This window comes from Oryctolagus cuniculus, chromosome 5 (assembly GCF_051225735.1).
Source record: "Oryctolagus cuniculus isolate XC-2025 breed Fujian yellow rabbit chromosome 5, ASM5122573v1, whole genome shotgun sequence".
Lineage (NCBI taxonomy): Eukaryota > Metazoa > Chordata > Mammalia > Lagomorpha > Leporidae > Oryctolagus > Oryctolagus cuniculus.
Genome location: NC_142871.1, coordinates 138,096,020 through 138,120,499, shown reverse-complemented (window position 1 = coordinate 138,120,499; position 24,480 = coordinate 138,096,020). Strand labels below are relative to the sequence as shown.

At 50.0% G+C, this 24,480-nt stretch overlaps 1 protein-coding gene and 1 pseudogene across 3 annotated transcripts in view; both read left to right on the top strand.

Annotated features, from left to right (window-relative positions):
- Nucleotides 1-1,946: 1,946 nt before the first annotated feature.
- LOC100343357 (butyrophilin-like protein 1) overlaps nucleotides 1,947-24,480 on the top strand; it is a 363,518-nt gene continuing 340,984 nt past the window's right edge. Inside the window, exons 1-10 of one of the 3 annotated variants that reach the window (XM_089334145.1) lie at nucleotides 1,947-2,673; nucleotides 3,772-3,835; nucleotides 4,234-4,328; nucleotides 5,543-5,806; nucleotides 10,550-10,831; nucleotides 10,942-11,142; nucleotides 11,397-11,417; nucleotides 11,508-11,534; nucleotides 12,897-12,923; nucleotides 18,907-18,933. In XM_089334145.1, coding sequence (XP_089190271.1) covers nucleotides 2,619-2,673; nucleotides 3,772-3,835; nucleotides 4,234-4,328; nucleotides 5,543-5,806; nucleotides 10,550-10,831; nucleotides 10,942-11,142; nucleotides 11,397-11,417; nucleotides 11,508-11,534; nucleotides 12,897-12,923; nucleotides 18,907-18,933 — 1,063 coding nt within the window. In that variant the 5' untranslated portion in view covers nucleotides 1,947-2,618. Of the gene's footprint in view, nucleotides 2,674-3,771; nucleotides 3,836-4,205; nucleotides 4,329-5,458; nucleotides 5,807-10,549; nucleotides 10,832-10,941; nucleotides 11,143-11,396; nucleotides 11,418-11,507; nucleotides 11,535-12,896; nucleotides 12,924-18,906; nucleotides 18,934-24,480 lie in introns of all 3 variants that reach the window. The other 2 variants (XM_089334144.1, XM_089334146.1) reach the window with 2 other exon arrangements.
- On the top strand, nucleotides 13,839-18,490 carry LOC149126704 (ankyrin repeat domain-containing protein 42 pseudogene; annotated as a pseudogene).

The following is a 24,480-nucleotide window of genomic DNA, read 5'->3' as shown; positions in this document are numbered from 1 at the left end:
CTGGATCCAGTTTCTTCCTCACACAGACCCTAGAGGCAGTGGTCATGGCTCACATATGGGGTCTCAGCCACCACATGGGAGACTGGACTGAGTCCCCAGCTCCTGGCTTTGGCAACAGTGTGAGCATTCAGAGTGAAAAGGGGTGGGAGCTTGTTCTCTCTCTCTCTCTCTCTCTCTCTCTCTCTCTCTCTCCATTCCTCTCCCCCCCACCCTCCCTCATCCCTATCTTTCAAATAAATTAATTAAAAAGAAAAAAAGAAAAGAATGGAAGCTTTTCCATTAAAATAGTATTTTAAAATTTTTTTTATTTATTTTATTTATTTGAGAGGCAGAGGGGGGGAGTGGGGAGACAGAGAGAAAGGTCTTCCCTCCACTGGTTTATTTCCCAAATGATAACAGTGGCCAGAGTGGGTCAATCTGAAGCCAGGAGCCAGGAGCTTCTTCCCAGTCACCACGCACGTGCAGGGAGGGATCCAAGCAGAGATCTGGATTGGAAGAGGAGCAGCCAGGACAGGAACTGGCACCCATATGGAATGCTAGCGCCACAGGCAGAGGCTTAGCCTACTATACCATAGTGCCGACCACAGCTATAGTATTTTTTAATTTTGCTGTTAAAAATAGAAAGTTTATTTTTAGAAATAATACCACCCCAAGCATTCATCTAAATAGCAACAGATGCAAGTGGAACTTAGAAATGGCGCAGCTGGGCTACCGGCTTCCATACCCAGAGGCGGTGAGCTGGGCACTAGCAGACGTTGAACCAAGGCTTCAGGAAGGGCCAGTTCACAGGCGTGGATGGGGCCAGCAGCCCCAGTTTCCAGCCGGGCCCAGCGGGTGCATGAGAGCCTCTGGAGCAGCACAGGAGTGCCATCTTCCTGTGTACGATGGACCCCACTTTGGCCGGGCAGCCTCTGTGACTGGTCCTTATGCTCTTAGCCCTTTGCGGGGCTGGCAGCTTGCTCTTCTTCCTTTGGTTCCTGGCTGTGTTTGTAAAAATAGTGTTTAAATTATAATAATTTTATTTTATTTTTAATCTAATATTTTCTAATATTTATTTATTTGAAAGAGAGACTGACAGGCAGTGGCAGAGAGAGGAGAGGGAGAGAGAGAGAGAGAGAGAGAGAGAGAGAGAGAGAGAGTCTCCAACCACTAGTTCACACCCTAAATGGCTGTGTCTGCCAGAGCTGGGCCGATCCACAGCCAGGGGCTTCCCAGGTCTCCCTTGTGGGTGCAGGGGCCCGAGCATTTGGGCCATTCTCCACTGCTTTCCAAGGCCATCAGCAGAGAGCAGGATCAGAAGTGGAGCATCCAGGACTCGAACCGACACCTATATGAGATTTGGCACAGCAGGCAGTGGTTTTACCATTTAGGCCACAGTGCCAGCCCCTAAAATTTTAATCCATTTAATATACTTTGGGTTAACAGTTGTTTTATGGCTGAGGTATTTATTGAAAGCTATTTGGAAAGTACTAGAAATAACTAAGAGGTATGACCTGTCTATTAACAGGAAGTAAAATATTAACTCAATAGCATTAGGATAATTTATATTTTAAGCAAGAACCCCTTGGTGCTTAGTGAATAGCAGTCATGTTAAAGTTGATGGGCCGTGGTCCTGGGAGCTGAGGAGTCCTGGTCCATGGTCCTGGGAGTGGGAGTTGCTGTGTGCTGCCCTCCTGCTGGAGCTCATCTGCTCCTGGAAGCTTTTGTTACAGAAAAGCTGACCTTGGCAGGACACTCCCTCTTCCCCTCCCTCTCCTTCTCCTTCTCCTGCCTGATACTCAGGGCAAAGGCTGGGCTGCAGGCAGAGATTAGTGTCCAGGTGGTGTCATCGTGGGGGCAGCTGAGAATCCAAGGCCCTTGGCAGCTCTTTCTCACTCTGAATTGTCTGCAGCTGGGGCTGGGGTGAGGGCTGGGGGAATGGGAGGGATGGGGGTGAGGGCTGGGGGAATGGGAGCCAGAGTCTCTCTGCAGCTCCAGGCCGCCCCTCCCCTAGGAAGTTCCTGGTATCAGGAGGTGCAGGGTTCCTGTCCTACTGCATCTGCTTCCATCTATGACAGGAGCTGCAGGAATCTACTGTGTGTAGCTCAGATCCTGACACTAAACAGTCATGGACTGAAATTCAGTTTCTTCTGTGATTTCCTGAAAGTTCCCGGCATCTCTGGGCCTGGGGAAGTCTCTGTGCTGGGCAGGGGCAGGTGGTGGCTGAGGGGGAGGGGCTGAGGCACTGTGAGCTCTAAGCAGGCTGTGCTGCAGCCACTCCCAGGGCAGCTGTGGTGCTGTCTCCTGGCTGTGCTCCTGCTGACAACAGGGAGAGAGGTCCACAGGGCAGGGCACTTCCTGCCCAGGCTGCTTCTGCAAGCTTTCACTGTAGATGGTGGAAGGAGACGCAGGGGCTGGCTCTTCTGGCTGGGAGGTCCTGGTGGGGCCCCAGGGCCAGGGCCTCTGCAGAGGCTGCTGCACTGTGCCAGCTCTGCTGCTGCTCTGGTCTCCTGGGAGCCCACTGCCTCCTGGAAGTCAGGAATCCTGGGCCCCAGCGTTGGACCTGGAAGCAGGGGTTGTGCGCTGAGATTTGCAATCTGCTGGGGTCTCTGTGGCTCTGAAGTTTCTGGAGCTGCTGCATGTTAGACCCTGCAGGAAGTCACAGCTTCCATAGCTGGGAAGAAGGAGGAGCAGGTAAGCTGGCTTGAAGACGCCTGTGGGGGAGGAGGAGGAAGGCAGGGAGCAGCTGGCTGGGCAGGAGGCTGAGAGTGTGGTGGGGCACAGGCAGTGGGAGGGGGCGGCTGAGGATGTCTCAGTCCAGGGAGACCAGGACAGCAGTGAGCACTGAGCCTTTACTCACTTCTCTCACTTCTGCTCCTCAGTGTCTGCTGGGACCAGGCCCTGTTCTAACCTCACGGGGTGACAGCAGCGACACAAAGGCATGGACCCCTCCCTGCATTGGAGGGGGCTGCTGTTACCTCCCCCATTTGCTGATCAGGACCCTGAGCCCAGGAAGGCCAAGGACCTTGCTAGCAATGAAGTCACCCAGAGTGACCGAAACTGCAGGGAGCCTGGCAGAGGGGCCCTTGAGCCCATTCTTAACCAGAGCAAAGCTTCCTCCCTCTCCCTCCTTACAAATAGTGTGTGAAACTTTTTTTCCTTACAGGCAGAATTAGATAGTGAGAAAGAGAGAGACAGAGAGAAAGGTCTTCCTTCTGTTGGTTCACCCCCCAAATGGCTTCTACAGCTGGTGCACTGTGCTGATCCGAAGCCAGGAGCCAGGTGCTTCCTCCTGGTCTCCCATGGGGTGCAGGGCCCAAGGACCTGAGACATCCTCCACTGCACTCTCTGGCCACAGCAGAGAGCTGGCCTGGAAGAGGAACAACCGGGACAGAACCAGCACCCCAACATGGACTAGAACTCGGGGTGCCAGCGCCGCAGGCAGAGGATTAGCCTAGTGAGCCACAGAGCTGGCCCGGAACTTTTTCTTATGAAGGCTCATTTTGTCTTCTCTGTGGCCCTGACTCCCACCAGTGTAATTAGCTGCTCATGCAGAAATCTTCAAGTGTTGAGAGAGTGAGGATTTACATGTCAGCAGGAAATTGTGTGGGAACCTGCTGAACCAAGGACCATGATCTGGCCTGTGAAGTAAGAGGCTGGGAGTGGGGGTCAAATTTAGGTGAACACCACAGTCACAGATGCCACAGTGCTTGGTCCCTGGGGATGGGCAGCACTGTGGCATCTGTGTCTATGGTGTTCAGTGAGCATGTATCTGTCTCTGATGCTTCTCAGGGACACCCAGGTCACCACTGGAGGTTGAAGAGCTGCAGGAAGCAGGAGGTGGTTGTCCTTCAGGGTGAGTGGCCTGAATCAGGGTCCTCTTTCCTGGTGGGGTGGGTCCTGGGCACTGTGTGCATAGTGCATGGTTTCCTCCGTGGGGCCCCTGGGGCTGAGAAAGAAGAGACCTGATTTTCCAGGTGGAGGAACTCATTCCGGGTGAGAAGAGGGGGGGCTGTTTCCCCCCAGGCTGCCCTGAGGGTTCCCTGGCACTGCAGTCTCCCCAGAAGGGCTGGTAGAGCCCCGGCCCAGCTGTCTGTGCTGTCGGGATCCTGTGGGCCCCACGGTGCTGGCGTGCTGAGCCTGTAAGGAAGGCTTTGCTGCTGTGAGGGCTGACGGGAGGACCCTGTCCTGCTGGTGCTCTGGGGCTGACCTGCCTGCTGGCCCAGGCCTCCTCCTCCCCGCCTCTCTCCCCAGATCTGAGGACATGGAGCACGGCTGCCACCCCTCTCTGCTCTGCAGTCTCCCCTCCCTGCTTCTCCTCGCCCAGCTGCCCACGTGGGGGTCTGCAGGTGAGTCTGTCCCTGTCTCTCCCGGGGTCCTCTTCAGGGAGTGAGTGGACCCCCAGCCCTCTCAGTCAGGATGGGATGAGATTTGTGGGGGCCCAGGCTCTAGAAAGGCGATGGGGCTCCCCCAGCCATTACTTGTCATTAAACATTTACTACCAGTCACTCACCAATAAAGTGAGCATGTGTGATCTCGACAATTGTCTAGGGATTTGGGGTATTTAATCAATTGATTAATTTTTAAAAATTTATTCTAGATTTACAGACACAGAGAAGGAGAGATAAACAAATCTATCCACTAGTTAACCCCCAAACAGCTGCAATGGTTGGGTCTATGCCAGGCTGAAGACAGGAGCTAGGAGCCTCTTCTGGGCCTCCCATGTTGGTGCAGGGGCCAGGCACATGGGCCATCTTCCACTGCTTTCCCAGATGCATTAGCAGGGAGCAAGATTGTGGAAGTGGAACGGATGGGACATGAATTAGTGCCCAAATGGGATGCTGGTGTCACAACCTAACCTGCTAGAAGGAAAATTTGCATTTTAAGTACATCTCAAATTCAGTGGAGGAGAAAACTACAGACAGAAACAATAAACTTAGGAGACAAGGTGGGGAGCTTCCTGGTGTGGCTGAGTGACCCAGGAGCTCTGAGGGAGTCCCCCGGGTGCTCTGTGCTCAGTTTCTAGGCTTGTCCTCCCCCAGGCCAGGTTAGGGCCATGGTGGTTCATGACCAGGAGAGTCAGCTCCCTGGGACTGCTCACAAACACTTAGACATTGTTGGGCCACCCCATACCGAGTGAGTCAGGAGTTCTGGGGTGGGACCTGTGATCTGGGTTTTACAAACTGTCCTGTGGATTGTGGGGCACGCTCAAGGTGGAGACTCCCTGTGTAGGAATTTCTTCATGGGACAGCCTGGGGCCAGGGGCCAGGCTCAGGAGGGCTTCTGTGACATCCGTTCTGGGCCACAACCTGTGGTTTGAGGATCTTATCCAGATTCAGAGTCATCACTGCTCAGTCCCTCAGCCTGGGGGTCACCTCTTCCAGCACCTGTTCCCAGTCTGCCTGTTCTTCCCCTGTGGTCTGTGTGTCTCTGCCCCCTGCCCGTGTCTCTCAGTTCTCAGTCTATTCTGTGTCCACAGACGAGTTCCAGGTGATCAGCCCCTCAGATCCCATTGTGGCAGAGTTGGGTGGTGACACCATTCTGCCCTGCTCCCTGGTCCCAGCCATGAATGCAGAGGACATGGAGCTGCGGTGGTTCCGTACCAAGTTCTCAGAAGCGGTGTTCGTCTATCGGAACGGCCAGGAGCAGAATGAGGAGCAGATGCCCCAGTATGCAGTGCGGACATCGCTGGTGAGGGATCTGTTAACCCATGGGAAGGCTGCTGTTTACATTCTGGAGGTCCAGGCTTCAGACAATGGGAGCTACACCTGCTTCTTCCAGAAGGGAGGCCGCTATGCAGAGGCCATTCTAGAACTGCAGGTGGCAGGTAAGTGGCTTGATTTGTATTCTACATCTACACTTTGGGAATATTGGGAATATTGGAAACTCACGTAATTAAGCAGCTCATTTTATACGTGTGGGAAAGACGGCTCACTGCCTCAATCTGTTTCTTCACTATAAACCTTGTATATGGAGCCCCTATTGTACCAGGGACTCATGAGTGAAGCAGATTCTTGCCCTTTGTAGTATATATTCTAGAGGCTGAGATAACAAAAAAGTGAAATAAATGAATGGTTGGATACAGTTAGAAGGGGATATTTACTAAAGAAAAAAAAATACCAGAAGGCCAAGTGTGAAAATGAAGGGAACAGAATACAGGGTAGGGAGTGAGGGCAGCTCCTGGTGCTACACAGGGATCAGGTGGGGCCTGGTTAATGATCTCAGCACAGCTCACAGGAAGTAGGTGTCTCACCAAGTGGATATCTGGGGGCACAGAGTTCAGTGCAGTGGGGCACCCAGAGAGAAACCCTATATGGGAGCAAGTCTGGTGTGCTCGGGGCATTCATGGGGCACTGTGGTGAGTGGGGGTGTGATGTGGGGATGCAGTAAGTACCAGTAGGACTATAATAAAGAGGGAGATATCCCTGGACTAGCACTGCCCCTACTGACCAGGAAAAGTTCATTCAGCATAGACATTTGTGCTGGCCAATGAGTATTGCAGTAAAAGTCCCAAGAGCCCCCTGAGCACTGGAATGTGAGCAGGCAGGGGCAACACATAGCATAGCAACCATGGCCATTCACAGTGAACCAAGTAGCCCTTGTCACTGGGTGTGTGGTCTGTGAGGGGCACAGATGATGGAGTTTGAGGGGAGGTAGGGGGAGGGGTGCAAGGAGGATCCCAGGTCAGGGTAGGTGCTGTGTGCTGTACTGAGGGTCTGCATGCAGGAGGGGAAACTTTATTTTTTTTTATTTTTGGACAGGCAGAGTTAGACAGTGAGAGAGACAGAGAGAAAGGTCTTCCTTTTTCATTGGTTCACCCCCTAAATGGCCGCTACAGCCAGCGTGTTGTGGCCGGCACACTGCGCCAATCAGAAGCCAGGAACCAGGTGCTTCCTCCTGGTCTCCCATCTGGGTGCAGGGCCAGAGGACTTGGGCCATCCTCCACTGCAATCCTGGGCCACAGCAGAGAGCTGGACTGGAAGAGGAGCAACCGGAATTAAAACCCGGGATGCCGGCACGCAGGCAGAGGATTAGTCTAGTGAGCTGCAGCACCGGCCATGGAGGGGAAACTTTCAACAGAGCAGAGGCGGGAGTACTGACTGAGGTGACTGGGAGGAGGTGAGTGGGGGGTGAGCAGAGGGAGGTGTGGAGAGCAGTTCTGAGGATTTGAGGATGACTGTGTGACCTCAGACAGCCACAGTGTGGTGGGGGCAGGGCCAGACGGGGGGCAGTCCAGAAAGCAGACCCAGCTGAGTGAGTGGATCTGGGACACAGAGAGTTAGGAGGGGAAGCGGTGACTGCAGAGACTGCCAGGGGTTTGCACTGCTGTTTGTTCTTCAGTGGAGGGAATATTGGTAATTGTGTTTCAAGGACACTTTCCTGTAATAACTGTATAAAATAGCTGGGAAACCTCAGTGGCACATGGCCAAAGATATTTATTCAAATGGGCACTGAGTGATTTAAACTGATCTGGGTTGGATTTGGCTAGTATCAGGTGGGTTTGCTCACACACTGTTGGTCTGGTTGTGGAAATAAAACCAAAACCAAGGTTCTTTCCTAGCAATCCTCTTTGCAAAGGGACTGGAGAAAGACAACACTTTGATTGGTCAATAAAAACAAAACCAGAACACATTACACATCACAGGAAATCCATTAAAAGTTTCAAAGACATAAAGAAATCTTTTTAAATGTGTGTAGCCAAGCAGATATAATATGCATTGCACATATTTTAAAAAGTCTTATTTAGCTTTATGCAGTTGGGTGTTTGCTTCACACCATGGCACCCAAGGGCAGAGTGGGCATGGGAGTGAAGAAGCAGATCGTTTAAGAGAATGGAGGCTGGCACCGTTGCTCACTAGGCTAATCCTCTGCCTGCGACGCCGGCACCCTGAGTTCTAGTCCCGGTTGGGGCACCGGATTCTGTCCCGGTTGCTCCTCTTCCAGTCCAGTTCTCTGCTGTGGAGCGTTGCCCAGGTCCTTGGGCCAACAGCATCACTGCCTGTGACCTTAGTCTCCTTCTACTCAGTTCCTTCGTTTGGGGCAGTGATGGCCCTGGGCTTCAGTCTGGCAGTGTGTGGGGCCAGCAGCCACTCTCTGAGCTCCTGGCATGGGCAGCCTTCTCCAAGGACGGGGCCTTGATGGGTGGGGCGGGGACCTCACGTGGAGCAGGGCATGCAGAGCACCTCAGGGTGGATCCTGCTGACAGCCACTGGGCAGGTGCTCAGCTGCTCCTCCCTCCCCGTCTGGTCCTGCTGGGATCTGCCCCAGTGTGGGCCCCTCACCCCCATGGGCGAACGTGTGGGTCCCTGGTCCATGGAGAATGTGGTGCCCCAGCACAGAGCACAGTGAGCAATGGCAGTGCTGGTGGGAGCAGTGGCCGATGCAGTGATTGTAGCCACTGATGTGGCCCCGGCTGCTGGGCCCTTGGTGGCTCCTATCAAGCTACCTGGCCCCTGTTCATGGTGTGATGAGGGCCCAACATGAGGGTCAACAGCAGTCTGAAGTGTAGGGTTGTTGAATAAATTGCCCAGAACGTGAACAAAAGTGTTTTTTTTTTTTTTATTTCAAATGAAAGGCAAGCAACACAGAGACAGAGATCTCCATCCACAGATTCACTCTCCAAATGCTTACAATAGCTGGTATGTGGCCAGGCTGAAGCCAGGATCCCAGAACTCCTGAGTCTCCCCTGTCTGTGGCAGAGACACAAACACTTGATCCCTCACCTGCTGGTTCCCAGCGTGCATATCCAAGAAGCTACACTGGAAGCAGAGGGGACTGGAACCCAGGCCCTCAGATATGGGATGTGGGCATCTCAAGCATTATGTTAACTGCTGCACCAAATGCCTTCATCCATGTTTTCAAAATAAACAACAATTAATCCTCAAATAAGACTTGAAGCAGATATAATACCTGCTTATCACACAGAGCTCACCTTAATGGGCCTAGTAATTGTAGTGGCCATCTCTCTTAGTTAATAGGCTTTATCTGGAGGGAAAACAAACTTCTATTTTTTTTAATGATTTATTAATTTTATTTGAAAAGCAGAGATACAGAGAGAGAGAGAGAGAGAGAGAAAGTGGGAGGAAAGGAGGCAGGGGAGAAACAGAGAGAAAGAGAGAGACAGAGAATTTTTCTTCCATCTGCTGGTTCACACATGGCTGCAATGGGCCTGAGCCAGGCTGAAGCCAGGATCCAGGAGCTTTTTCCAGGTCTGCTAATAATGCAGGGGCCCATGTATTTGGGCCATCTTCAGCTGCCTTCCCAGGCACATGAGCAGGTAGTTGAATCAGAAGTAGAGCAGCCAGGATTCCTACAGGTGCCCATAAGAGATGCCAGGATGGTGGTCAGAGGCTTAACCTTCTAACCTCAGTGATAGCTTTACTTGTCCTATTTTTATAACTGAAGTAGTCTCACTTACTGATGTGAGCCTCTGATGCTTCCACAGAAAGGCTGAGAAAGTAGTACTGTCTCTTTATAAAATATGTGAAAATTAAAAAATATAAAAAATTTATAAAGCGTACAAAAATGTTTTCATTTCGATGTGTTGTCTCCCAGGTCCCTGAAGAAGGCATTCCTGGGTCATTAAGCTGACAAAAGGCCTATCTGCTTTTCAAAATGATAATATTTCAATGAACAGAAGCATTTATAGTTCCCAGTGTTCTAATGTTAATGCCTGAAAAGGGAGGAGAGGGGGAATTTTCCTCTGATTTTCAACAGGGAAAAGAGATCTTACTTCAATACTCATTGTTCTTATAGTCAACTGGGGAGGTCACCACGTGGACCGTGCCTGGGTGTGTTCCCATTCTTGACTGTGGCTGCCCTAGGACAGCATCTCCCAGAGAGGCTGGGTGACCAGCAGTGCCCTGAAGTCTCATCTTGCAGTGGCTGCCCTAGGCGGGTCCTTCCTAAGGCAATGGCAGAGGCAAAATCACTGACACAAGTGCTTTTCAAACGTCTCCTTAAGTCCCATGGGCTAGTCTCTCATTGGCCAGAGTGAGTCACATGACCAACCTCAGAGCCAGAATGTGAAGGAGCTACAGCATGGTGGAGAGCCAGCTCCTTTGAAGAGGAACAGTACACGGGTATTTAATACTCAATTATCACACATAGGTCACAGGTGTGAACTCAGTTCTGAAATTGTGACTTTCATGTCTGTAAGGAAACTTGGCAGAGATAACTCAGGGTGTGGATATGAGGGAAGCAGTGGGGACAGGGTTGTTAACTGGTGCAGTATTGGAAGTGATTTACAGAGAGAGGCAGTGGGAATCACAGCAGGTGCCCCAGGAGTGAGTGGGGTGAGGGGATTAGAGGTTCAGGATGGAGTCCTGGGGTCAAGTTCCTGCTCCTGGTTTCTCTGGGCCTCAGTCTTCCCATCTGCAGTGTTGAGGAGAAAGCCCCCTACTCTGTGCCCCCATGGGTCCCAGGGCTCTTTCCCCTCCTTCAGGCCACGCCCTCCCACAGAATCTCCAGAATGGAACACAGTGACTCCCCTGTAGCTGTGCCACACCCAGACCCTGCTGAGGCCCTGAGCCAAGTGGTCTCCAAGGTCTCCACAGCTCCCCTCTTGCAGGCCTGGGCTCCGCCCCTCAAGTGCACATTGAAGGGCAGGAGCAGGACGGGGTCCGCGTGGTGTGCAAGGCCTCAGGCTGGTTCCCGAAGCCCCAGGTGCAGTGGACAGACCTCAGCGGGAAGAAGTTCCTGGAGTTCTCTGAGGCCCATGCCCAGGATGCAGCAGGGCTGTTCAGCGTGGAGGCGGCTCTGGTGGTGAGAGACAGCTCTGCAGGGAGTGTGAGCTGCTCTGTCCTCAACCCCATCCTGGGCCAGGAGAAGGCAATGGCCATGTCCATCCCAGGTTGGTGCTGCTTCTCATTCCTGGTAGGGCTTGGGAGGTGGAGCTGGCATCCCTGAGTGTGCGGGGTGGGCCTGGGTGCTCCCCTGACTGGGTCTCCCCCTGGGCCCCAGAGCCCTTCTTCCCGCAGGCCTCTCCCTGGAAGGCAGCTTTTGCTGGGAGCCTGACGGTGCTGGGGCTCCTGCTCTTTGGGGCTGGCTGCTTCACCAGGAGAGAGCACTCTGCAAAGCTGCAGGAGAGGCAGAAACAGGAGATGCTGTGCTGGGCTAAGGAGGAGGACCAGCGGGCAGAGGAGGAGGCACTGAAGGCCAGAGGTAGGGGCCCAGGAGCCAGGCAGGCGGGGCAGCTGGTGCTGAGAGGAAGGATGCTGGGAGATGAGTCTGTGGGTTCTGCTCTCCAGAGCAGGTGGCTGTGGAGACCCAGACAGGAGAGCTGGAGGCTGGAGCTGTGGGTGGGTCTGGAGTAAGAACTTTTCTAGGATGCCGAAGAGGTTTTCCTGTGGTTCTCCAGGCACACGGTCTCTCCTTTCCTTGGGCACAGGAGTTCATGATGCTTCACTCTCTTTCAGATGAGCTCCAGGCAGAACTCGGTAAGCTCTGCTCCCCTCCTGAACTCACCGTGTCCCTTTGTGGAGGACACTCGGGGTCTCAGCTCACCTGTTCCCTGTGCTGCTTTTCAGATCAGAGGAAGACAGCTTACCTGGCTGGTGAGTGACTCTCCAGATGTCCCGTGGTCTCCTGTCCCCCTGTGCCCAGCTGTCCCCTCCTTGTCTCTGTCCAGGCACAGACATGTGGACCACTCATTGGGTGCAGCAGTGCCAGTGGTGGTGGCAGAACCCTGCTCCCTGGGCTCTCTCACATCTGGGTGACTGTTTGCAGTCTGTGCTTCAAGACGTGTGTGCAATGATGGGCATGGAGTCTGCCCGCGTCCTGGGTCTCTTTCCAGTCCAGGCCTCTGCCCTTTATGAGAATTGTTAGTGATTATCCTCCAATGCTCTAGCTCTTGACTGTACCAAAGGCATATGCCAGAAGCTGTGAGAGTTCAAGACAGGAGGGAGAGAAGCAAATGAGGTCATTGAGTTTGGGGGTGTGATTTCTGCCCCCTCTCTCCCTTCAAAGCACCACCCAGGTGGCATCATTCCTATCCTGCTCCTCAAAGGTGCTTGTGTAAAATGAATGTCAGAAGACATGGCTGCTCACCAGGTGTGGAGATGTGATGGGATGAGCTGAGTGCTTCTCAGAGTAGGAATGCTTCTCTCTAGAGTATTTTATTCTAGAGTTGCTGTGGTATAGCTGTTAAACATCTGTCTGCAATTCAGACATCCCAGATGAGGGCCGATTTATGTCCTGGCTGCTCCACTTCTTCCAACTACCTTTTAATGTTCCTAGGAAAGCAGTGGAGATGGCCTAAGTACTTGGGCTCCTGCACCCACATGACAAACCAGGAATATGCTTCTGGTTTTTGCTTTGCCCTGTCCAGCCCTGGCTGTAGAGGCCATTTGGGGAGAAAACCAACGTATGGAGGATTCTCTCTTTCTCTCCCTCTCCCTCTCTGTAATTCTTCCTTTCAAATTAATAAATATATCTTTTTTTAAGAAACATTTTTTCAGGGAATGTTTGGCCCCTTAGACTCTGGAGTTGGCCTTATATCCATGTTATTTCTTCTTCTTCCTTTAGTTTCCCTGCCAGGAAATGCTATACATTAATTAACTACTATCAACATGGAGTAAATTCCTTTTATCACACTATTTTCACACAGATCGTTTTCGGTCCAAACGAACAGCAACTAGGAGCCAGTGACACAGGAGTCTTTGTGGGTTTTGAAGCACAGGACAGAGAGTTGACAGCCAAAGTCACCCAGCAGTGGGGCAGGGGTGTAACTCAGCTGTCCTGCAGGCTTCCTGATCTGTGGTCAGGGAGTTTCCCACAATCCTCTGCTGTCTGCACCTGCAGGAGGCCCCTCCTGTGCAGCCTCTCTCCTCCTGCAGAGTCTGACCTTCAGCACAGAGGACAGGGAGGGCTGAGCAGGTGGTGTGGCTGTGGTCTCACCAGGGTGTGTTTCCTTTCAGCCTGGAGGAAGGCGCAGCTGTATGCTGGTAAGTGACCTGATGGCTCCTCTGCCTCCCTGCCCTGCCTCTGCCCTGCCCCTTCTCTACCTGTGGACTCAACTCCAGATGGGCTGGGCTTCCTGCTCTCCTTGTCAGCGTTGTAGCCTCCAAGGAAAACTACAGGGCTCCTCTGTGGGACCACATCTCTGCTTCCATTCTGGGCCTTTTTCTACTGCAGGTCATGGTTAGCGTAGCAACATCTTCTTTAAACCCCTGTTCAACTGACCGTTGTCATTGGCAGGGTGACCACAGAGAGTTCAAGTGTGAGGAGAGCCTGGAACAGGGCACCGACTGTATAGATCAGGAAGTGCTGGTCTTCAGAATACTCTGGAAATCATGCTGCTCTGGACTGAGATTTTACTAAGAGGAGAGTGGTATTGGTATTCTTCTTACCCCCAAATTCCTCCCTTTATGGCCCACTTTGGTCTTCCTGGCCCTGGAATGTGGTCTTCTCTGCTTCTTTGTGCTCTGACCACTGTCCAGCCTGGGTTTCTTCCTCTAAGTATCAGTGGTTGCTGAGAATTAGTTACTCTGAGTAAATGTTCTAAATTAGAGAACGATCATCTGGCATGCTTATGGAGAAATTCCTGGGTTGGGTTCTCTGATATATCTGAAATTGTGTGCAACATTTGTGTACTCTGAGCAAGAATAGAAAACTTTAAATTTATTTGACTTGGGATGTTGCTGTGGTGTATAAAGTTAAGCCACCATCTGCAGTGCCAAAATCCCCTGTGGACACAGGTTCGAGTCCCAACTACTCCATTTCTGATCCAGCTCCTGGCAGATGTACCTGGGAAAGGGGCCCAAAGTAGTTAGGCCTCTTCACCCATCTGCAAGACCAGATAAGATCTTGGCTCCTGGCATTGAATCAGCCCAGTTCTGGCCATTGTGGCCATTATGGAGATGAACCAGAGGATGAAAGATCCCCCCACCCTTGCCGTGTATGTATGTGTGTGTGTGTGTGTGTGTGTGTTTCTTTCTCTCTTTCTTTGTAATTCTGCTTTTCAAATAAAAAAAGAATTCTTTTACAAAATGTATTTCACATGCAGAGAGTGAGAGCAAGAGCAAGAGATATTCAGTCTCCTATTTTGCTCCCTAGCTGCTAGCAACAACCATGGCTAGGCAAGGCCAAAGCCAGGAGCTGGGGCCTCAGTCCAGGTTCCCACATGCATGTCAGCAACTCAGCCCTCAGTGCTGCCTCTGGGGGTCTCCCTTGGCCAGAAGCTGGAGTCTGTAGCCTGAGCTGGGGATTGACCCAGGTTCTTCAGTGTGGGTGGTGGGTGTTTTAATCACTAAACCAAATACCTTCCATGTTTTTAAAAATATGTTTTTTTGAGTAAGAGTGAGAGAGGTAGTAAGGGAGAGAGGGAGAGAAGGAGAGAGGAAAAGAGGGAAAGAGGGAGAGAGAGAGAGAAACTCTCATTGGCTGTTCCATTCCCCAAATACCTGTAATGGCCTGGGAAGTTTTGAACTGTGCTGGAGCCAATGTCAGGAGCTGGAAACCAATCTTGTTCTCCCGCGTGATTGGCAGGAACCCAAATTGATGCATCACTTACTGCTTCCAAGGATGTGCCTTGGCCAGAGCTGGAATTAGGAGCTGGAGCTGTGATTCGAACCCAGGCACTCTGACATCAATTGCATATGTCTTAGCGCCTGCCTTTGCTGGAAGACCGAATCCTTGCCCCTGAGTAGGGGTGTGTGTGTAGGTGTGTGTGTATGTTTACAAGAACAAAAAATGTAAGATGTGATTGTTCATTACCATTTTCTCACACCTCAGAAGAATGCTGTATTCGCTGTATTTGTTAACAGCTCAGGCCCCTGCTTGATTCTTTAGAGGTGATATATAAAGACTGGAAAAGGAGAAACATAGAAAAGTAGAAATTGCTACCTAGAAAAAGGACGGCAAGCATACCATGTGAGAAAAGAACGTGTGGGGAAGAGAAGAGGAGATGAGGGAGAGAGTGAGTGCTGTGCAGGTGGCTCAGAGTGACTGCAGCGGCTGAAGGCCCAGCCCTGGTGTTGGAATGCAGGAGTATGTGGAGGGTTTACAGCGCTTGAGTGTGTGAGACAGAATTGATTCCTGATACCTTGTAGATAAATTTCAGGAAAAATCTAAATTAAAGCATATTAAAATTTGAGAGAGAGAGAGAGAGAGAGAGCAAGTCCTTTCATCCCCTGGTTCATTCCTTCAATCCTTCAGCCATCGGTGCTCCCTCCTCAGTCTACAATGGAAGGAAGTTAGAGTCCAGAGCTGAGCTAACTCTGGCGTGGAGCTGATATCACACAAGGAACTGTAAGAGGTTGGACGGCAGCCCACATAGCTGCAGCCAGAGGTCAGGATGCTTGTGTGTAGGCTCTTATGATCAATGGAGCAAACCCAGCAGCTCAAGATGACCGTGGATGCAGACCTTCACATCCCACTGCAACTCATGGATGCTCTTTCACTTTATAAATAATGCTCCAAAGTGGAGTGTGAGGGACTCCGGTTCATTACTGACAATATATACTCTTAAAGATGGGATAGCATTTGGTAGGCTGGCTATCTTGTCCCAACACTTAAAATCTCTTATATGACTGGGAAAGTAATTTACTTGTTCTAAATAAATCAGACAAATCTCCTTCCCTACTGTCCTCCTCTCCAAAGTTTGGTAGTGCCAAGAAATTCACAGGCACTGGGTCCTTCGTGTCAGCTCAGAGTTTGAGAAGGTTCTCAAGCTCCTAAGAAAAGGTGACCAGGATCCCAGGGTGACTGAAGAGAGAACAGAGACCTGTACATGAGGCCACTCTTCATGGGGGACTTGGCTGCTTGCGGCTTCTTGTTAAGTGGGGATGTAGCATAGACTCTGGGGGCCACAATGGAAACCTTCCAGTTCATTAGCAGCCCTGGAAGGCCACCTTCACTGTCTCAAATTCTTACTCAGTAGAACAAGCAGGTGAACATAAATTTTAAAACTGTCAACGATAATGGAGAAAATGTAGCAGACCTGGCACAGAGGTTCTTTAAGCAGAACATTTACAGTTTATCCAGGGGACTGAGTATGAAGGAAATGATGTGGAAGGTCAGGAAACCTTAGCATTTCCAGGTCCTGTGGCTGCCCTTAAGGGTGATGTGGAAATGCTGAGAAATCTGCAGAGGTTGGAGTAATCCATGTGAGTGAGTGTGATGATGGTGGATCAACTGCTGAGCTTAAAGCTGCTGCACAAGGTCACACAGAGTCTGCAGTGGTTCATTACAGAGGAGCAGACAGTGACATCACCACAAAGCAGGGGACCCAGTGATGTGGCCACGAGGTTTGCCCATCTGGCAGCAGTGAAGCTGTTAAAGGGGCTACAGAAATATCATATAGAGGATGTGAATGAGATTGATATGATATTTTTATAAGACATGATGTTGAGGGAAGCACTGATGCCAAGGATGACTGATGTCTCAGGGAGTAGTATAAAACAGATGTCATGATGACAGATTATAAGAAAATTGTAGAATTGAGCACCTTCTGGAAATTGCTCTGAGTAACCGTAAACACATTGGACAGATAACAGAAGAAACGTTAAAGCAGTTTAGTTGACAACTAATGTCTTATTGAAAAAGAAGGAAATGAAGTGTTCACTCTCTTCCAGAGGTCACATGGACCAGCCCCACCATTTTGTGTGATTTTGTTTCCTATCAAGCAAATCAACCCAGGTAGCAATGCCAATTTCTATGAATGCACCTGTGCAGGTGTGGATGGTGGAAAAAATTTATTACCACAGGAAAATGCATTTTATTTATTACTGTCAACCTCCTAATCCTGTACCTGTGTCCACTGCTCCCACGCTGCCTTCCCTGTGCCAGGCAGGTAAAGCTCTCTCAACGAGGACTCCTCAGACTCTGACTGTGGATGGAGTCTTTGCTTTGGTCAGCACCTGCCTCTCTCCTCCCCAGGGATGAGCAAGCAGATGGAGGAGATGCAGAGTCCTTGGGGAGCTTGGGGAGGGGCTTAAGGTGCTCTCCTTTGAGTCCTCCCAGTTGCTCATGCTGGGGAGGTGGGGCTCAGCTGGTCCTTGAGCACCTGTGTTGTCAGCTGAGGAAGGGCAGGGGCAGTTCCTATCCTGTCTTGGGGCAGTGTTGGCGGCTATGCTCCATGACAGTAGAGTTCATGGTCTGGGTGACTTGGTTTTGAATGGAAAATTGATGCACTGTGTGGCTGTTCCTCCTACCCTAGACCTTCCCTTGCCCACTGGTTCTCTGGGCCCCTCTGAGTCCCTCCATGTCCCACCACAGTGTGTGGGAATTTCTGGGTAATGATTTTCCCTGTGCAGGTGACAGGAGTCCTCATGCTCTCTCCAGATACCTTCTCCTGCCAGTTCCCCTCCTCCATGCTGGGCATAGCTCCTGAGCACCTGTGATCACAGCAGGTATCTGTTGCCATAAGAAGACCTCAGCCTTGGTGGCTTCCACTGAACGCTGACTGTCTTACAGCTCTGAGGGTCAGAAGGTGGAGACAGGACTCATTGGGCTAAAACCCATGCAAGTCTGCATCCCCTCTGCCAATACTGGAATCTCCAGCATCGGAACCCACTTGCACACCTAAGTTCATGGCCCATTCCTCTGTCTTGAAGCCAGATGTAGCCATCTGTCAGACTCTGGTTAGCTCCTCATATAAATTTCGCTGGCACACACAGGTTGGCAGGTTCTGTGCTTTCAAGGTTCACATAATTAGATTGGGCTCACCTGGATCATCCAGTGAACTCTACTACCTTCAAGGTCCTTAACGTTTCTCCTATCTGCAAAGCTCCCTTTCCTGTTTGGTGACGGAGTCACAGGTTCTAGGAATTAGCACACTGATATCTCTAGAATCATCCTCCAACTTCATTTCATCCAGTAGTAACCGCCTCTCTCCACCTAGGATACAGGAAGCATGCAAGTTCGGCTCAGTCAGTGCTTCTGATGTTCATGGAGGCACTGGAAGTTTTGATCTCCAAATTTATTCTTCTTTTAAAGATTTATTTTATTTTATTTGAAAGTCAGAGTTTCAGAGTTACAGAGAGAAAGAGAGAGAGAGAGAGATCTTCTATCCGCTGGTTCACTTCCCAAATGACTGCAATAGGTAGAGCTGAGCTGACTTTAAGCTAGGAGCCAGGAGCTTCTTCTAAGTCTCTCACGTGAGCTCAGAGGCCCAAGGACTTGGGCCATTTTCTACTGCTTTTCCAGGTCATAGAGTAGAGCCGGCGCCGTGGCTCAATAGGCTAATCCTCCACCTTGCGGCGCCGGCACACTGGGTTCTAGTCCCGGTTGGGGCACCGGATTCTGTCCTGGTTGCCCCTCTTCCAGGCCAGCTCTCTGCTATGGCCAGGGAGTGCAGTGGAGGATGGCCCAGGTGCTTGGGCCCTGCACCCCATGGGAGACCAGGAAAAGCACCTGGATCCTGGCTCCTGCCATCGCATCAGCGCGGTGCGCCGGCTGCAGCGGCGGCCATTGGAGGGTGATCCAACGGCAAAGGAAGACCTTTCTCTCTCTGTCTCTCTCTCTCACTGTCCACTCTGCCTATCAAAAAAAAAAAAAAGATGTTACCAGGTCATAGAGTAGAGCTGGATTGGATGCAGAGCAGCTGGGGATCAAACCAGCGCCCATATGGGATGCCAGGGCTGCAAGCATGGCTTTAACCTGCTGTGCCACAGAGCCAGCCACCCCGATATATTCTTAAGAAAACCTAGCTTCCATGATGATGTGTGTCTAGGGATGTGAGAAGCATAATTTGAGAGTGAAATCTGGGAGATGCCTTTTCTGTTTGGTCAGTGGCCAGCCTCTCAGTCTCTGGTGTTGAGCTTTATGGCTTGGGGAGACTGTCGTGTGTGTGTATGTGTGAGACACAGTCCATCAGCTGGATGTCTCCCACACATCTCCCCCATCACTGTCTCAGAAGAGCAGGTGCTGGGCTGACCTGTGCAGTCTGTGCAGACCCCTGATACGTAATGTGTGTTTCTCTTGTAGACTGGCGGAAGGAACGGTTCCAGGCCTGTGAGTGACTTTGTGTTCTTTCTGGGTGCTCCTCCCTGTGGCCCCCATGGCTCTGGCCTCTGCTTCAGTTCTCTGTGCTGGTGCAGATGCTGGCACCATCAGTGGTGGTGGGGTGGGGGCTGAGGTGACAGGAGCAAAGCCAGGCTGGTCATCAAGGTCTCTGTGACGTGTGTGATCTCAGAGAGGTCTCCTGGTTTCTCCTTCTGCCTGGAGGCCACAGGCTTGCATCCCAGGGCCCTTATCTCAGGGGTCTTGCCCCTCCCTAATTCAGTTGGGTGGGTCTGAGGATGGTTATGCATCCTTCCTCAGGGTCCAGAAGTGGCCCTGGATTATTGCAAACTCTCTCTGCAGGGACTGTCACTCTGGATCGAGGCTCTGCCCATGTCAACCTTCTCATATCTCCAGAAAAGAAGAGCGTGACCTGGAAGTACAGTGGTGTAGGCTGGTATCACACCTGCAGCATGTTGGGCCTTGAGGGCGTCACGTCAGGAAGATGTTACTGGGAGGTGGAGATAAGGAGTGGGGCCTTCAGTAAGTGGGCTGTGGGGGTCTGTAGGGAGCATGTGCAAAGGACAGGCACTTATACAGAGTCTCCAGATAAAGGGTTTTGGGTTGTGGGGTGGTATCATGGTAGCTACTTTGCCTGGACTAAGCCTCAGCAGATTCTATCCCTTAGGCAGCATCCCTGCAGAGTGGGGATTTTCCTGGACTACAGTGAGGGGGACGTCTCCTTCTACAACATGACAGATGGCTCCCACATTTTCTCCTTCCCCCCAACTTCTTTCTCTGGAACCCTCTTTCCATACTTCATGCTTAAGAGAGACGTGACCCTGAGCATCTGCTCCACAGAGGGGGGGTCTGAGGGGCTCCCTGTGCCCCTTAGCAAGTCTCCTTCTTTGGAGGGGGCTGGGAGGTCCCCAGGGGAGGGGCTCAGCTCAGGCTCTGGAGTGGATGGAGCTCCCCCAGGGGCTGAGTCTCCATTGCTGCCCTGAGCCCCACAGGGGCCCTCACTGCCCCTGACTCCTCAGTGAGACTCTTGCTGGGGCTGCAGGCTCCTAGGACAGAGCCTCTGGGGTAAGTCCTGGATGGCCTCAAAAATCTCCTCCTGTGGTTATCAGATTTGTTCACTCATGCACTGTGTTCAAAGACAAGATAAAAATTGATGCTGTTTGAACTCGTTTGGGATAGACTGAATTTTACTATGAAATTATTGTTACTGAAAAACTTAACAATAGCAAAGCATACAACCCAGTCAAGAAGTGGGCAAAGGTCTTAAATAGACATTTCTCAAAAAGGAAATCCAAGTGGACTACAGACACATGAAAAAATGCTCAAGATCACTACCCATCAGGGAGAAGCAATTCAAAACCACAATGAGTTTTCACCTCAGCCCAGTTAGAATGGCCTTTGTATAGAAATCAACAAACAACAAATGCTGGTGAGGATGTGGGGAAAAAGGTACCCTAATCCACAGCTGATGGGAATGCAATATAGTAAAACCACTACAGATGACAGTTTGGAGATACCTCAGAAATCTGAATTTAATCCTACCATAATACCCAGCCATCCCACTCCTTGGAATTTACCCAAAGGAAATGAAACCAGCAAATAAAAGAATCATCTGCATCTCCATGTTTATTGCAGCTCAATTCACAATAGCTAGGACTTGGAATCAACTGAAATGCCTGTCAACGGAAGACTGGATAAAGAAACTATGGGATATGTACTCTATGGAATACTACACAGCAGTTTAAAAAATCCAGTCATTTATAGCTAAATGGATGAATCTGGAAAATATCATACTTAGTGAAATAAGCCAGTCCCAAAGTGACAAATACCATATGTTCTTCCAGATCTGTGACAACTAACAGAGTACCTAAAAGGAAACCTGTAGAAGTGAAATTTACACTATGAGAAGCAATTACTTGAACAGCCCTTGTCTTGACTGTCGAGGAACAGTTTATTATTTCATTTTATTTTTTAAATTCTTTTTCCTCTACTTAATACCATTGGTTAAACTCCTTACATAGAAATAATCATAGATGTATTAAGTCAATTAAAAATAGATCCTAGTTAAAAATAAGAGTGTGAATGAGAGAGGGAGGAGCTGTACAGATCAGCACACATTCCCAGAGACTTACCTGTAAGGGTGAAGCTAAAAACATGCCATGAGACCCCTAATCCTATTTAGCTAACTGGCATTAATCCCATCTTATGTGATAAAGTGATCATATTAAGTATGGAATTGATCATATAGATAGGACCATAAGTCTCGAGGATCGCATAAATAAGACCAAGTGCCTGGTAATAACAATAGATAGAATTACAAAGGAGAGAAAGTTCCAACATGGGAAGCAGTCCACACAGCAGACTCATAGAATGACAAATGCCCTAAAAGGCACTCTGACCTCAGAATCAGCCCCTAAGGCATTCAGATATGGCTAAAACATCCATGAGAGCATTTCAGGCATGGAAAGCCAAGGCATAGTTGCAAAAACGGTTCTGCATGAACGGTTTCTGTGAGGGATACTCCAGTGGAAAGAAGGGGCCATCAAAGAAGGAGGTTACTTTCTTTGAAGGAAGGAGAGAACTTCCACTTTGCATATGGCCCTGTCAGAAAACCAGTGGAGTTTGTGAACTCATAAGGCTTCCATAGCCTTGGCATCTCATGTCAAGTTCCCTGGGTGATCATTGACATCATAAACAAGAGTGTCAGTTGTTAAATCAACAACAGGAGTCACTGTGCACTTGTTCCCCATGTTGGACCTCTGTTCTTAATGAGGTGTACTATGAGAAATAATGGTAAAACTAGTCTTCAAACAGTACTTTATACTTTGTGTGTCTGTGTGGGTGCAAACAGTGGAAATCTCTACTTAGTATAGAGTTGGTCTTTTGTATATAAACTCAATTTAAAAATGGAATAGGAGAGGGAGTAGGAGGTGGGATGGGAGTGGGGGTGGGAAGGTGGGAATGGGGGGAAAAACTATATCTCTAAAAGCTGTACATATGAAATTTGTATTCATTAAATAAAAATCTTCAAAAAAGAAATTATTATTATTGGTATTAAAAGTCTTTCCCAGGTTTTAAATTCTCTTTGGATGTGAATGGGACTGTGGGCTGAGTTACTGTGCCCAACAAAAGGGAGTTGAATTATCCAGCTTGAATCTGAACAGAGGGATGGAGAGGACAGTGGTTCCAGCTGTATCCTGGGTGGATTTGCCCCATGTGATGACACGTTTGCCATCCCAAAATTTCCATGGACAGGAATGACTGACAGAGTCATAATGGAAAGGAACATCATGTCTGCTTTGTTTACTTCCCTTTCTGGAATGGAGGAAATATGCGTGCTCTTCCACACCACAGTAAATGTCTATTACCAGTGAATAAACTGTGCTGTGTTAATTCAGGGAGTCTAAGGATGAGGGCCTGGATTCCCCTCTTGGGTCCACACTGTAGCTGAGTAAACAAGAGAGCTGCTTGCAGGGTAAGCAGTAAGTGCCTGAGTGAGAGGACAGTGAAGGAGAGAATGTTCAGGTGCAAGTCCAACCTCAGAACCCTGTGGCCATGCACATGGCTCTGGTTAATCAGTGCTGCCAAGTCCAGCTATCACAGGGAGGGGAAAACCACAGCAATCAAAAAGCAGCAGGAGCATTGAGGACTCAGAATCCTCAAACACAGAGATGTGCTCACTGCCCCAGACACAGAGCTCTGCCCAGGGCAGGGCGTGTGGTGCAGGACACTGACTGGACTCGCTCATCCCATAGTGGAGGGCCTGGGTCCAGTCCTGATTCTGGCTTCCTGCTCATGCACACTCGGGGAGGAGGCAGTGATGGCTGAGATACGTGGGTTTAGCCACCCATATGAGAGACCTGGATGGAGTCCCCTCGTCCATCTCCAGCCTTGTCCAGCCTCTGCTGTTTCGCACATATGGAGAAGGAACCAGAGGATGGGAGATCTCTGTCCTCATTTCAAGTAATATGAAAAAAATAAAAATAAAGAAGATCTCTGCTGAGCTGTCACTCTGGCTGAGGGTGAGAAGAAGAGGAATGGGCAGTAAAGAAGGAGTCAGAAACATCAGTGCTGGCCTGGGGAGCAATTAGAGGAATAACCACAGTAGCCACTGTGGTGCAGGTCTCTGTGTTCTGGAACTCAGGCAGCCGCTCAGGTCCAGAGTCTCCTGTTGATGATGCTGAGGGAGTGGAAACTTCACCCCATCATTGTGTGCAGAGGGGAGGCCTTTGTGCAGGGATTCAGTTGGGACAGATCCTTAGGTCACGCCCACATGGCTTAACGCTGGTGGATTGGTGGATTCAGCAGGGGGTTGAGAAAGAGCACACAGATTTAGAGAGAAACATGGCTTCCTGCCGTCATGTGATGGAGCAAAGGGGCCTTTGCAAAGACCTGTGTTGTGCTGTTCAGATTTTGAATTTCCAGAACCAGGAGCCAAAATAAACCTTTTGTCTTTATAGAGTTATTCTGCTTCTTGAATTTCCTTACTGTAATTGGGCCATCTTCTGCTGCTTCCCCAGTCACATTAGCAGGGAGCTGACTTGGAAGTGGAGCAGCCGGGACATTGAGTGCCTATATGGGCTGAGGAGGCAGTGCCACCGCCCAGGTCAGATTTTCTACAAGAAATGCCCTTACAACAGGATAAGCTCCAGCAGGAGGGCAGCAAACAACCATTCCTCCCCCTCCCAGCTCAGCAGGACCACGGCCCAGCTGCTGTAACATGGCTGCTGTTCACTAAGCCACCAGCCATTTCCTACCTAACATATAACATATTACCCCCTAATGCTGTTGGGGGTGATATTTTACTTCCGTGTTAACAGGCAGTTCATACCCCTCATCTTAATTATTTCTAGTACTTTCAAATTCTTTCAATAAATGTCTAAGCCATAAAAAATAGTTAATGCAATATATATTAAATATGTTATGATTTTTAAAATACTATAGGTAGTGGAAAAGTTTCCATCCTTTTTCCTACTTTTTATTTTTAATTTATTTATTTCAGAGAGAGAGAGAGAGAGAGCGCTCCCATCCCTTTTCACTCTCTAAATGCCCACTGGGTCCAAAGCCAGGAGCCAGGACTCAGTCCAGTCTCCCATGTGTGTGGCTGAAACCCCATATGTGAGCCATGACCACTGCCTATGAGAGCTGAATGAGGAAGAAACCAGAATCAGGAGCTGCAGCCAGATATGATATCCAGCCCAGGCATTCTGGTGTGGATGCAGGTGTCTAAATAGCTAGTCTTAACTGCCCTCCCAAATCCTGGCCTCATCCTTGCCTTTTCTCAAAAGCAGAGTCTGCTTAAAAAAAATAATAAATTGCCTTATAAAGAATCCCATAGGAGTCTCAAATAGAGTCATGAATCACCGCTTCCCTGGAAAGGAGATGAACTGTGGAAACTCCACAGTAAAACATTGAGTTAAAAAGTTACCACTAGCCACAAAATAAAAGTAAAGTGGAGTTGTAAGTCAGGAGCTGAGGCAATGCCTAACGGCTGTTAGGAAGATGCTCCTAATCATACCAAGCAGACATCTCTGGTCA